The 14,653-nt window shown below is 43.3% G+C and overlaps 1 protein-coding gene across 1 annotated transcript; it reads right to left on the reverse strand.

The window, feature by feature from the left end:
• Positions 1-8,345: 8,345 nt before the first annotated feature.
• Positions 8,346-13,251, reverse strand: KRT24 (keratin 24). The gene is made up of 9 exons (XM_029927732.1): positions 13,241-13,251; positions 12,801-13,000; positions 11,910-11,992; positions 11,141-11,297; positions 10,483-10,644; positions 10,257-10,382; positions 9,696-9,913; positions 9,346-9,476; positions 8,346-8,693 (listed from the first exon to the last, which is right to left on the reverse strand). Exons 2-9 carry the CDS (start codon positions 12,984-12,986, stop codon positions 8,590-8,592), a joined length of 1,167 nt encoding a protein of 388 aa, XP_029783592.1. The 5' UTR covers positions 12,987-13,000; positions 13,241-13,251; the 3' UTR covers positions 8,346-8,589.
• Positions 13,252-14,653: the final 1,402 nt, after the last annotated feature.

Below are 14,653 nucleotides of genomic sequence, written 5' to 3' on the forward strand. Positions count from 1 at the left end.
CTTGTTTTCTGAGCAGGGGAAGTAGAGCCACGGTGTCGCCCTCAACTTCAGTTCAGTTGGGCAAACATTTGTGGAGTGTCTTGAGCAGGATGGTAATATGTGGAACTTAGGAGGGGGGTGCATTCATAAATCAAGGCCTCGGTCACTGCCTTTGTAGAGCCGGCACTTACAGGATGGTCTTGTGGAAGTTTTTTCAGCCCTTGGGGTTAATACTGTTGCATTTACTTACGAACATGAATAGAAGCAACTGGACACCTATACTTTCCTGCAGGCCCACCTGCTCCCCTTCTTCACCGAATACAGCTTCCCATGTACCAGCCCTGTGCCTGGAGTGGGCGGTGGGAAGTCTCAGTTTCATCCGCCAGGCACACCTTGATGTCCAGGAGCTGCTGATAGCCTGCTCTCTGGCTGTCTACCTCCCTGCAAACGTGAGGACCTGGATCTCCAAGGTCAGCATCTGCACTTGGGTCTGTGAAAGCTGAGTCAGGTGGTTGGCCTTGGGTTCTGTCAGCCTGGCTTGCAGGGATGTTAACTGAGGATATAGGGAAGTTTGAAGTTTGCACCAGAGAAAGATAAAACAAAGAGTTTTTAGGCAGATAAAGTGTTCCTATTTGTGCTGCAAGAAAGAGGACAGGACTCAGGCATGTTCTTTCCTCTATTCTAGCCCTTTCTCTTTCAAGTAAAATAGAGATAACCTTTTCCACTTGGACACCATGTTTTAAGGGGGTGAGGTTTTGAGATTTGAGGGAAGGAGGGTACTTCACTCTGCGTGTTTAGTACCAAGCTGAGCATTTAATACCATGATGAACACTCACTTTTGTGGTGTATGAAAATGCTCTTTGCTTGTGGAGAGCAGTGATTCTCAGTAGGAGTCACTTTGCCCCTCTTCCGGGCATATGGCCATGTTTGGAGACATCTTGGCTGTCACAATGGGTGGTGGGCAATGCTACTGGCGTCTAGTGGGTAAAACCCATGGATGCTGCTACAACCCATAGGTTGTACAGGGCAGTTACCCCCTCCCCAAAGATTTATCCAACCTCAAATGTCTAGAGTTGCAAGGTTGATAAGCCCTACCTTAGAACCTGACATTGGATGTCTTACAAAAGGTATAACAGACTCCTTGAATTAGAGCAAATCTGACCTAATTTTAATTCACTATAATGTTCACATCACCACCTTGATATTTTTAATGGTTTTAAAAATTTAGTTGCATAGAGTCATAGATTGTAGAATTGGAAGGTATCATAGGGACTGCCAACTCCCCTGTTTTATAGCTAATGGAAAAATGAGGTCTAGAGATGGATACTTTGGGAAGAGTGACTTATCTAAGGTCACGCTCTCAGTTTAGAGATAGCCTGGGACTGGGGCTCAGGTCTACCAGGCTGATGCAAAATATAGCAATTGACTAATGCGTTATTAGGTTAGTAAAAGCTTCCTTGCGGTGAAAGTGTGCTTCCCAGAAGACAGAAATGCCACCACTATCTTGTTTCCTATGCCATAGCTTCTGAAACATCAGATACTTAATAAATGCTTATCACAAATCATCTCCTCTTTTGGAGTATAAGTGAAAATTGATTTAAAAAGAAAAGCGTTGTTGTTCAGTTTTAAATGTATGAAATCTTCCTAATTAAAACACAACATTCAATATCACTCCTTGATATTGAAGGAAATCTTAGCTGGATCTTCCAGAAGACATTTTACTGAGACTAATTCTCTCAAGCTTTTAGACAGGAGTCCTGCCTTACCACCTACCCGGAGATAGAAACAAGTGATCTCATTCTGAAAATGAGCCAGCCCACTGTTTCCCTCACAGCGAGGTCATGTTGATATTTTCAGCATCTAAGCTGATTCAGGGCCTGTGCCATTTTTAAAACAGGGGCTGGTATGTGCAGTTAATTTTGCTTCTATGTATTTTTCATGCATTAAACAAACACGTTCCTGTCTAAGTTAATAATTAAGAAGCCAAAGATCTTAAAATTTTAAGAGCTTTAAAAAATAAAGCCCATTAGGGAATATAATATTTTGGAAACATATTGCTGAAGTGAAATCATGAAATTATCTGCGGAGACAAATTGGTTTTTGGCATATTCACCCAGAACGAGATGGTGACATAGCAGTGCTCCTGCAGACTGTAGTTCCAACGGCATGGCCTGAACAGTCTACTCCAGCTCATTCATCTGAATCTTAGCAGAACTGGAGGCATCCGCAGCGGAAGCTATCTGCTGAAGTAGCATTCTGCTCTGGAATACCATTATGAAAGAGTCATTTATCAGCGAAGGGAAGTTTGTCCTAATTTTCTGACCTTGACTCCATTTTTCATTTACCTTGTTGTTGAACCTAATTTTAGCATCCTGGTGATTCTGCTCGGTGAGGGCGCCATTGTGAGTTCACCTGTCATTGAGGAGCTGGGGTAGATTAGCTCCAGGTATGTTGACCGACTCCACACATCTGTCAGAGCCTGCAATTTCTGGCGGGCTTTTAGTTTCCTGAATGGAAAACAACCATCAAGAAATTCAACCACGATGGCAGTAGAACTCACTCCGTTTATTAGAAGTTTCCTTAACCTCTGGGGCACCTGGGTGGCTCAGTTGGTTAAGCGTCTGACTCTTGGTTTCAGCTCAGGTCAGGATCTTGCAGTGTGTGAGTTCAAGCTCCACGTTGGGCTCTGGGCTGAGGGTGTGGACCCAGCTTGGGTTTCTCTCTCTGCCTCTCTCTACCCCCTCCCCTACTCACTCTGTCTCTGTCTCTCTCAAAATAAATAAACAAACTTAAAAAAAAGGATTTTCTTTAACCTCATCATTAGATTGGAATCAAAGACAAGAAATAAGAAAGGGGCAAGTTTGGGATGCTTGGGTACCTCAGTCTGTTAAGCGCTTAGTCTGGCTTCAACTTCACCTCAGGCCATGATCTTGTGGTCTGTGAGTTTGAGCCCCGTATTGGGCTCTGTGCAGACAGCGTAGAGCCTGGAGCCTGCTTCAGATTCTGTGTCTCCCTCACTCTCTGCTCCTCCCCTACTCACGCTTTGTTTCTGTCTCTGAAAAATGAATAAACCTTACATTTTTTTTTTTTAAAGAAAGGGGCAAGATACACTTTACCCTATGGACACATAGGTTCTTCCTGAGGCCAGCTGGCTCCTCTGCCAGGATTTCAACCTGCATTTCCAGGTCAGTATTGGACGGCATCAGGTCATCGAGGAGTTGGTGCGGGCTGTGGTGTCAGCCCCACACTCTGGCACAGGGCCAGTTCAGACCCACACCTGAAAAGAGTTTCAAGTGCTTTCAGTGGTTATCATGTTTGTGTTAATACTCTCTTCTAAACAGTCTTTTTAAGGACTGCTCCAGAAATGCTTCAGTTTATATTTGATGCAAATATGATTTGCTATTGGCTCCAGTTTAATATTTGATGCGAATATAATTTGCTCTTTGCATTTCACATTGGGGGGTTATGGGGGCACCACAGCACTGCATATAAAATGCTAAAACCTTTGAGGAAGAACCTTCTAGCATTTTTATTTCTTTGGACACAGTTGCCATACTTTATTTCCCTTTTGTTCATAAGGGCCTCGTACATACATGTAGTGAAAGGAGTTAAAGAATTTTCAGAAGCACGTAATGGTACCTCACTTAAAATGTACTAATTCATGAAAGTTCTTACTTATAAGCTGGTTGGATGCCTGGGTGGCTCAGTTGGATAAATGTCCAACTTCAGCTCAGGTCATGATCTTGTGGTTTGTGGGTTAAAGCACTGCATCTAGCTCTGTGCTGACAGCTCAGAGCCTGGAGCCTGCTTTGGGGGCTTTGGTGTGATACTGCTTGCATTTTAAGGTTTGTTGCATTTTTTCTAAATGATACACAGATAATATGTTGAATGAGAGAATGAACCATGTATTTTAAAAACTTTAAGAGTGAAATGACGACCCCAAATTAGTGGTAAGATTTTGTAAAGTAAGTAGAATTTTAAAAAAGGACGTTCCATGAATTAGAAGAGAAAGAGAGAATAAAACATCTTGTGAGGGATAAAGTTTCTCTTTAAAAGTCTCAGCTCAACAGTTGGGAATATCCTATGGCCACTGAAGTTAGATTCCATCAAAAGATTTACAAACGCAGGGGCCATCGTCCCACTCTCTTGATCCTTGTGTTTAATTCTGGGTGCCACAGTTTAGAAAGACTATTTAATTGCAGATATGTCCATTATATCAAAATATGGGGTCCAGATACTGAAGAGTATGGAAACAGTGTTTCCATGGCTGAGAAACTGAGATTTCTGTTTCGAAAAAAAGAAGACACGTGGCCATTTAAAAATAGTTCCAAATGGGGCACCTGGGGGAGTCAGTGGGTTGAGTGTCTGACCTCAGCTTGGGTCATGATCTTGAGGTTGCTGAGTTCGAGCCCCATGGCAGGTTCGTGGCTGTCAGTGCAGAGCCCACTTCAGATCCTCTGTTCCTCTTTCTCTCTGCCCCTCCCCAACTTGCACGCTCTTAAAAACAAATAAAACATTTAAAAAAATGTTTAAATGCTGGAAAAGATAAGATAAAGGATTCTTCCCTAGAACTTTCAGAAGGGACTCAAGCTCTGTCAACACCTTGATTTAAAAAAAAAACAAACAGAAAGCTTCAAAGGCCTGATCCAGGATCAGATTCTGGAAGTTACACAGAGAGAGAGATCTGGCTCCGTATAAGGAGACCATTTCTAACTTTCTATCTGTTCTTAAATAGAATGATCTGCCTTGCCAAGTCATGGACTTGCAAGGTCTGGGCACCTTCAAGCAGGGACTAGAGCTAGAATAATCTTTCAGGAAGACTTTCTATCCTGGGTGTATAGGATAGAAATTGGGAGATTTGGAAGAAACATCACCACCCACTCTTTAAAACTCTGTAATTTTTATGTTGTTATTATCATGATAGAAATCACAAGCATTAATACTGCATCTTCATGGAAACTTTTGAGCGTGGAACACTCACTGGGGAAAGCACAATTGCCTTATCTTGAAATGGAGCCACAAAGCCTTCGTTTACATGACAACCATCATGGAGATAGAAAAACCTGACTTCTTGGTCCTAGGCAAACTAATAAAAAATCATTTGAAGTAATTTATTTTGTAGGCAGCTGCTAGCAATGAGTAAAGCTCAAAGCAGTGTGGATTTCTAAAGATCAGAGTGTAGGGATGAGCTAGCAGAGGTTGTGGTGTTGTGAAACATTTCCCAGGTCTCCAGAGTTGTTAAGAGGCAAGCTGGAGTCCGTGTGATGTAGTCCTAGTGCAGTGTTTTAACCGTGTGCTTTCGTGTTCTTTGTGGTTTAGTCAGTGATATAATCATATTCCCCAACCCCAGGAATCCATGCACTTGATACATGATAGATCTGTGATCGCTATGTTCTGGGCTTGTCTTCCATATGCCATTTAAATACTAACATTAAAGGTGCCGGGGTGGCTCAGTTGGCTGAGTGTCTGACTCAATTTCAGCTCAGATCATCTCACGATTAGTGAGATGGAGCCCTGCATGGGGGTCCCCACTGCGTGTAGAGCCTCCTTAAGATTCTCTCTCTCTCCCTCTCCCTTATTTTATTTATAAAAATAAATGCTAACATTAAAAAAATCATTGAAGTATTATCTCAGTGTTCCTTTTCACCTTATCATTTCATATTGCCAGTGATATTACGAGAGAAAATTCTTTCCTTTCTTTTTAAATGTTTATCTTGAGAGAGAGAGAGAGAGAGAGAGTGAGCACGTGGACCAGGGAAAGGGCAGAGAGAGAGAGGGAGAGAAATTACCCTAAGCAGATTCCGCAGTGTCAGCGCAGAACTCGACACAGGGCTGGATCTCACAAACTGTGAGATTGTGACCTGAGCTGAGATCAAGAGTCAGATGCTTAACTGACTAACCCACCCAGGTGCCCCCAGAAAATTGTTTTTAAAAGAGCTTGACCCATATTTTCTGTTTTTCAAGTGTCCCACTTGAGCCACTGATAATTTTTCAAAATGTTGTATTATACCTAGTAGTATTTTGCTAGTTGAGGAGGTTATTGGGAAAATATTACTTGAGCTACATTCTGGGTGATTTGTATTCATCCCTTTGTCTTCTCTTGTAGGTCTTTTGAGCAGTGTCTAATTCCATGAAGTTATTAAGCAAATTTAGAGTCTCAAATCCTTTGGCTGTTTCCTCTTCTCTGCTTCTTACAAACCTCGTTTCTTGTTTCCAATCCTCGTGAGGACAGATATCATGTTCAGCACCCTCACCATTCTCGTCCGTTGTCCCTTGAGGTCAGAATGACAAGAACAACCATATGAATCTCTGGATTAAAAGTCAACGGATGAAAATTCATACACAGGTAGTCACTGGCTCTTCTTTCTTAAGAGTAAGTCCATGCTCATTTAAAAGTTGGTGGATTGCTGAATAAAGCTATAGAGTTCCAGAATAAAACATATGCTGTTTTATGTCATGTGGTTTTGAAGTGATTTCAGGACAGGTCATAATGTGCGAACGCCCTATCCTTAACATTTTGTTCAGTACTCTAAGTAAATTTCATGATCTGAAATGGTTCAGTAATTTTAGTTTTAAAAATTGAAATGCTCGCAACGTATTTCACTGCATCTCAGCATGTTCTGGCCTTTTCTATATCTGTAAATGATCATTTAGTACAAATGCAGCATCTTCACACATGCCAAGGAAACACAGGATGAGGGTTTTCACCTAAAGATGATTTTCAGAGTAGCCGCATCCTATTGCTTTGACATGAGGGTAATGCCAGCCGTAAACGTGGATGCCACGTGGTACAGGACTCCAAGAGTGCATCTCAGGAGACTCACAGAGAGAGGCTTCCCCAGTGTGGTCGTGATGACCCCAGGGACAGGAGGCTGCACACAACTGGTTTCCATTCGTGTCCTCCCGTTATTAATCCACATGGCATCAGCTGGTTCATATTTCTGAACTTCTCACTAGAGGAAGAGCATCCAGGGTTTAATTGACTGTTGTGCTGGGTGGGAAACATACATTTGAAACAGTGTTGCCCTTTTTGAGTAGTGGTTTGTGCTTTTAGCTATTAACTTTGTTCTCTGGTTGTCTATTAAAACAGAAGTCCCAGGGTGCCTGCAGGTTCATGTTCAGATTTTATTTAATATGCCTAGAAAATGAAAAACTACATGTCTTGCTTTGTTTTGGGCTATTAAAGTTTGGTACTCTCATATAGCTCTTATTGGTTTTGTATCTGAAGGTATAATTTGTGTAAATTATGTTCAGGTTTATCCTTTGTACTTTTTAAGAATATTTTTTTTTTGAGAGAGAGAGAGAGACAGACAGACAGAGCGCGAGTAGGTAAGGGACAGACAGAGAGGGAGACACAGAACACGAAGCAGGCTCCAGGCTTTGAACTGTCAGCACAGAGTTCCATGCAGGGCTTGAACTCATGAACTGTGAGACCATGACCTGAGCTGAAGTCAGACTCTAACTGATCAAGCCACCCAGGCACCCCTCCTTTGTAATTTTATTTCATTTTATTTATTTTATTTTTTAAACATTTATTTATTATTGAGAAACAGAGAGAGAGAGCATGAGCAGGGGAGGGGCAGAGAGAGAGGGAAACACAGAGTCCAAAGCAGGCTCCAGGCTCTGAACTGTCAGCACAGAGCCCAATACGGGGCTCGAACCCACAAACTGTGAGATCATGACCTCAGCTGAAGTTGGACTCTAACCAATCAAGCCACCCAGGCACCCCTCCTTTGTAATTTTAAATGTGGCTTTCTTTGCCAAGCCTGGCATTCTTCTCTCAAGGACTGGCTTGTGGGATTGATTCTTTAATTTGGGATCTGATCCTATTGAATTCCTTGAGTGGGAAAGTCCTTACCCAGCGTGGCTTTGTCCTGTGTCTGGTTCTTCCTGGGACTGAGCTGCTTCCATCTCCTGCCCTACATTAACAAGTTTCATTCTCCCAAGCAAAATGAGATGGAGCCCCATGGATGAACCCAGCAGTGGAGAATGGGAAAAGGAAGCAGCAGCTTGGCTAAGTGACAATTTTTGGCTGGAGGTGAGGCTAGATTTCATAAGGGTACAAGTATCTGAGATCTCTTCTCTTTGGGGCTTTCAAGGTTTTCAGAAATCTGGAGTCATATCACATATCCCATTTTCTTTCCCACAACCTTTTTAGGGATGCTAAGACTTAGTTTCAGCTATCACCGAGTTCCAGTGGGATGTTGCTAGAAATGCCCACATGCCCAATGGCTATATTCTTGATTTTTATGAGAGGGTACTGTATAATTAATATTAGTAACATAACAGTGAAGCGAGATCATAACTGATAGCTTTGTTTCTAGGGAAAATATGGAGTTTCTTTAAAAATTTCCAAAAGCATTTAGTTAACTTGCCAAAGTAAGTTTATTGAAGCATGGGAAACAGAGCAAAATTGTCATTTCAACATTTTCAAGAGCATTCTGGGTAAGAAAAGAAGAGGATGCGGAAAAATTATTTGGTCGGCTATTTCAGGATGGGATCTCTTCCCTGAAGACATCCAGGAAGATGACTAGAAAGATTGACGTGATTTCTTCGTTTGGGTCCTTTCATTATTTCTCTGAACGACACTCTTGCTGATCTGGAAATCGCTTACTTAACTTTCACCTCCGAAACACTGCTGACCTGAGAGGAGACGACCTTGCCATCCACCACCTCCTCCACGATGGTCTTTGTTACTCTTGTCTTGTTTGGATCTGAAAAATCACAGAATCACAACGTCAGTCTGGAAATGATCACAGAAACCGAAATCAAGAGAAATTCAAGTGCATTCTCTAAGTATGTTCTCTCTGAGTTAAGATTACATAAACAATGATATACACCTTTTTTTTTTGACATTTATTTTTGAGAGAGAGAGTGTGAGCATGTGAGGGGGGGGCAGAGAGAGGAGACAGAGGATTCAAAGCATGCTCTGTGCTGACAGCAGAGAACCTGATACAGGACTTGAACTCATGGACTGTGAGATCATGACCTGAGCCAAAGTCAAATGCTTAACCAACTGAGCCACCCAGGTGCCCCAATGTACACTTACAATTTTTTAAAAATGTTTATGTATTTTGAGAGAGGGAGAGAGGGAGAGAGGTAGAGAGGGAGAGAGAGAGAGAGAGAAAAATAGAGCATGAGCAGGGAAGGGGCAGAGAGAGAGGGAGACACAGAATCCAAAGCAGCTCTAGTTGTCAGCATGGAGAGCGATGCAAGGCTTGAACTCACGAAGATAATAACCTGAGCTGAAGTCAGACGCTCAACTGATGAGCCACCCAGGTGCCCCAATACACTTTTTATATGCCAAGCAAAGCATGCCTTTACTTTTAAATTATAAAATGATCACAAACATTAAACTATGCTTACCTCTTCCTTGGCCAGAGCAGCTTCCAGATCTTGAGTCACCAGACATGGACAAATCCCTAGATCCCATGTTTCTGGATCCTGTATTTCTGGATCCCGATTTTCTATAATCAGATCCTCCAAAACCAGAACCACTAGAGGAAAAAAAAAAAAAGAATCATTTTCCTTGGTACTTTGCAAAGGCAGGAAAACCCATTCCTACAGGGGGCTCTCCATGCTGAAGGTAAATGTCTTCTGATTGGACTGTGTCACAGTGACTTTTCAAACACAAGTCCAGCCCCCGACCCCCTTTTTGGTTTCGTGACCTAAGCACCCCAAGGGTGGCACTTAGCGGGCTCACGGCTGTCATTTACCCTCCCTCTCCGTCGAGCAGGCAGCGGTAGGTCTCGATCTCCATCTCCAGGCGGGTCTTGATGTTCAGCAGTTGCTCATATTCTGCGTTCTGGCACTCGGTCTCACCCCGAATCTGGCAGATCTGCTCCTCCAGGCCGCCGATCTGCCTCTGGATCTCTGACAGCTGAGCCATGTAGTCGGCCTCTGTGTCAGCCAGGGTCCCTTCCAGGGAGCTTTTCTAAAAGAAAAAGGCAATACAAAAAAAAATCATGATGAAAATAAGTCCTCGGATGATTTTTGTTTTAAATGCGAAATGAAGTAAGGTACAAAGAGAAGTTGCAACCTATGTTGTTACATCCTGGGTTCCTTCATTTTTGTTGGCATAACTGCTTTCCTTTGAGACTAAATCTTTTATGAAAGCGTATTGTCTCTAACTGGAAAGTCTCATGCTTTCTACAACCACAAGCCAGGTCTCCTGATGCCGCTTTAATTACGTGCCAAGCAGAACAAGAATCTTGGCAAAGAGAGAGCGCAGAACAGCTCAGCTCCCGGTTGGAGATTTTGCAGACCGCTGCGCTTACCATGGCCATTTGGGACTGAAGCTCAATTTCCAGGGCCTGAAGAGTACGTCTGAGTTCTGTGATCTCGTTCTTGGCGGAACTGGCTGCTCCGGCATCAGTAGAAATTTGTTCTTGCAGTGATGCGCTCTAAATAAAAAAGGGAATGGCAGTCGCTGCAGGCCGAAGAAGTGACCTGGAGTGGCTCCTGTGTGACCACCAGCTCAGACATCCTGCGGTGATAACCTACCTGCTTGTTGAACTGCTCCTCCGTCTCGCGGCGATTTTGCTCCGCCAGTTCTTCGTACTGTGCCCTCATGTCATTCAGTAACTTGGTCAGGTCGGTGCCCGGGGCGGCGTTCATTTCCACAGTCACGTCCCCGCCGGAGCTGCCTTGCATTGTCTTCATTTCCTAGCGTGAAGAAAAAAGACCACAGGGATAAAAACAGAAAACAAAGAGGACCACCACCTTCTCCTCCTCCTCCTCCTCCTCTTTTTCTTATTTTAGAGAAAGAGAGCAAGTGTGCATGTGAGGGAGGAGAAGGAGAGAGAGAGAATCCCAAGCAGCCTCTACGCTCAGGATGGAGGCTGACAAGGGACTCAGGGGCTCAGTCTCATGACCCTAGGATGATGACCCGAGCCGAAATCAGGACGTGGACACTCAACCGACCGAGCCATCCAGGTGCCCCAAGATGTCTTAAAATGTGCAGAACCAACAAAAAATTGAAATTAGGAGACTAAAGGCTCCTCCCGCTTCCCACCAAAGTCAGATATAATTTGTTCATGACTGCTGCTTTCCTTGGTCATAGGAGTTGGAAATCCATTTAGATAGAACTTATTTTTCAAGAATGGATGTGGAGGGAAATACATAGGTCAGGGTCCTTTAAGAACGTTGGCTGTGCTCTCACCTCCTCGTGGTTCTTCTTCAGGTAGGCCAGCTCCTCGGTGAGGCTCTCAATCTGCATCTCCAGGTCCGAGCGTGTCATGGTCAGGTCATCCAGGACTTTCCGAAGGCCATTGATGTCGGCCTCCACGGCCTGCCGGAGATTCAGCTCGTTCTCAAACCTGGAATGGAATGTACAGAGCATTTTCAAGTAGGTCCATTCTTACATATTCAAGAAAAAGTTTTTTCCTCTGAGCTATTGGACAAAAGAAAGCTGCCAAGTTTTCTCTTAGGATTTTTTCCCCTGGAAAGAAAATTATGAACCTCATATTAATTCTAGTGATGGCTAATTTTTTTTTTATCAGAAAAACTCATTTTTAACTTGACCTGTTTTTTGTTTCCTTGTTGGTGGAGTGGTGGTTTTTAAAATTTACTCTTGGAGGGGCGCCTGGGTGGCTTAGTCGGTTGAGCGTCTCTTGATTTTGGCCCAGGTCATGATCTTGGGGTTGTGAAATCAAGCCCTGAATTGGATTCTGTGCTGCTGGACAATGGAGTCAGCTTAAGTCTCTCTCTGTCTCTCCCCCTCTTTCTCTCTCTCTCTCGTTATCCCTCCCTGTGTCCCTCCCCCCATCCCCTACCCGTGCTCCCTTTCTCTCTCAAATTTACTCTTGATGGAACATTTGTAAATTTAGGTGCTAATCCTCTAAAAGATATTTCTTTGAGTTTAGAATAAATGAAACAGATTGAAATTTATTTTCCTATAACATTTGTTTTCAAGTCTTTGCTTTTCTTACTTCAGTCTGAAGTCATCAGCAGCCAGTCTGGCATTGTCAATCTGCAAAACGATCCCAGCATTTTCAATAGTGGCAGTAATGATCTAGAAAAGACAATAATAGTGAATGAATCATGGGTCCTTTTTGCCTGTATCTGTATGCCCACCTGTGAGGGTAGATGTCCCGTGAGTTGGTTTTTAAAGGTAAATTGTTTTGAACACTTTCTTGGTAATGACATCTTTGTTGATAGTCTGGCATATTTGGACTATATCTTTCTGGAAGAAGATAGCAGTTTGCACATCTGCTGGAATGGGCATGGAACATTGTTTATAGAACACAGCCCTCTGCTTATGCTGCTGCCTGGATGATCAGTTGTTCTATCCGTTCTTTCAGAAAACAGTGCGAAAAATGAACTTCACTACTAAAAAGTCTTTAAAATAATATTTCCCATACAACAATGGCTAAACATTTCAGATTACACCATATTCTCATACAATATTTGCACCAGATTTTCTAGGAAGAAAAACAGTTGTAAAGATTATTTAAATCTAGCAAGACATTAAAATATGTCAACCTGCTAGAATTAATCATGGAAATAAATGCTAGATTAAGCTAGTATTGACTCACTGCCATCATTCTTCTAAGCACATGTTAATTAGCTGCCTTGCATTGTATAAATTTTGCTCTTATGTAGAAATACTCAGATTTGAGAGGCAAACAGATCATTAATGTGGTTGGATGTCATATGCAATACTGTCATAGTTAAAACACACCAAACCCCATTTTACATATACAACAAGCAAATATGTCTTCAGATAATTCCTGGACTTAAAGTCTTCATTACAAATACATGACCTGAATAAGAGAAAAAGATACAGAAATAATAGAACTCAGCAGTGGATAGTGTCTTACCTGATTCCGGAGATCCTCAATTACTGGATAGTATTTGTCGTAATCTTTTCCAGATCCACCATCTCCAGACCCAGGCCCAAATTTGTCATACCACTCCTTGATTTTGTTCTCCAGATCAGTGTTGGCCTCCTCCAGGGCTCTGACCTTGTGTAGGTAACTGGCCAGGCGGTCATTAAGGTTCTGCATTGTTTGCTTTTCACCTCCCGAGAAAAGTCCCCCATCACCAACACCGCCCCCCATTCCACCCCCCATACCACCGCCATAGCTGTAGAGGCCTCCACTAGCACCCCCACCAATTCCATATCCACCGCCAAAGCCAGAACCTCCCCCAAAGCCAGATCCCTCCCCAAAGCCAGATCCCCCACCGAAGCCAGAACCCCCACCGAAGCCAGCCCCAGAGCCTGAAGTTCCTCCAAAGCCACCCCCTACCGAGCAGCTACCAAAACCTCCTCCAAAGCTGCCCCCGAAGCCACTGCTCGATTCCCCCACTCAGGCCACAGCTGCGGGTTCCTCCTCGGAAGCCCCGGGTAGAGCCACCCCCAAGACCACATCTGCTTCCGCTGCTGAAGCCGCTGCCGGCCCTGGCCATGCCGCTGCCTCCCACCCTGGAAGAGGAGACCCGAGAAGAGCAAGAAGACATGGTGCTCCTGCAACGGAGTAGCTTGTCCAGGAGAACAAGAGAGGGGACAGTGAAGAGTGTGTTTGCAAGCTCTCTCTTTGGCCCTTATATACACACTTTTAGGGTGTTCCTTTTCTGTGTCACTTCTTAATCCCTGTTACAGTTTTGCTAATCTGCAATTGGATAATTTCTTTTTTGTGAATCCACTCTCCTGGCTGTTTTTCTGAAGCTAGGTCAGAGCCTCAGGGCATTTACTATATCAAGAAAAAAAAAAGGTGGAGCAGAGCAACAACTCCCCCCCCCCCCCCCCCCCCCCCCCCCCCCCCCCCCCCCGTCCCCAGAATTACAGTTTTAATCTTTCAGAGGGTTTGATGACTGATCATGCTTTTCTGAACGAGTAATTCAATCGTTTTGTTTCATGATTTCCCAATGGAAGGACACATCCCCAGATTAGCAAATGTAATTAAAATACTTAATACGATGAGAATGGAAATTTCCCATCAAACTCATAACTTTTGTTGGTAGTTTCCTCTTACAGTTGAAATTAGCTTTGGCGTCACTATTCTAACTTAATTGGCTTTCTCTAGGATCATTTTAATCAGCATATTTCTAAGGTTATGTTTGTGTTGAAGTTTTCTCTGTATTCTGAGATCAGGTTAGATATATTTACTGTTAATAAGAAAACATTAAATATAAAAGTCTTCCCTGCATGTATTTTACTAATCTCAGCAACATGTGTATTTGAGCAGAGAATGTTCCAGAAAGATTGGCAATGTCTTTAGGTGGATTGCTTTAGCGTCTGATGGGAGTTAGTTAGTTAGTGATGGTACAAAGATGCTTTTCTTTCTGATTGAATTGAAGTCTGAGGCGGTGATACCAACTTCCTTCTTTGGAGTGAAATCTTAGGAAACTAAGAGATAATGCTGATTTCGTCCTTGTTTTAAATTTTTTTTTTAATGTTTTATTTATTTTTGATACAGAGAGAGACAGAGCATGAGAGGGGTAGGAGCAGAGAGAGAAGGAGACACAGAACCAGAAGCAGGCTCCAGGATCTGAGCTGGCTGTCAGCACAGAGCCTGACTCGGGGCTTGAACCCACGAATGTGAGATCTGACCTGAGCCGAAGTCGGAGGCTTAACCGACTGAGCCACCCAGGCGCCCCTCATCCTTGTTTTAAAGTTACATAGAGAAGGGGACCTGAATCCACTTCTGCTCACCAATATCATGCCTGGAGT

This window comes from Suricata suricatta, chromosome 17 (genome assembly GCF_006229205.1).
Source record: "Suricata suricatta isolate VVHF042 chromosome 17, meerkat_22Aug2017_6uvM2_HiC, whole genome shotgun sequence".
In the NCBI taxonomy this organism is placed as follows: domain Eukaryota; kingdom Metazoa; phylum Chordata; class Mammalia; order Carnivora; family Herpestidae; genus Suricata; species Suricata suricatta.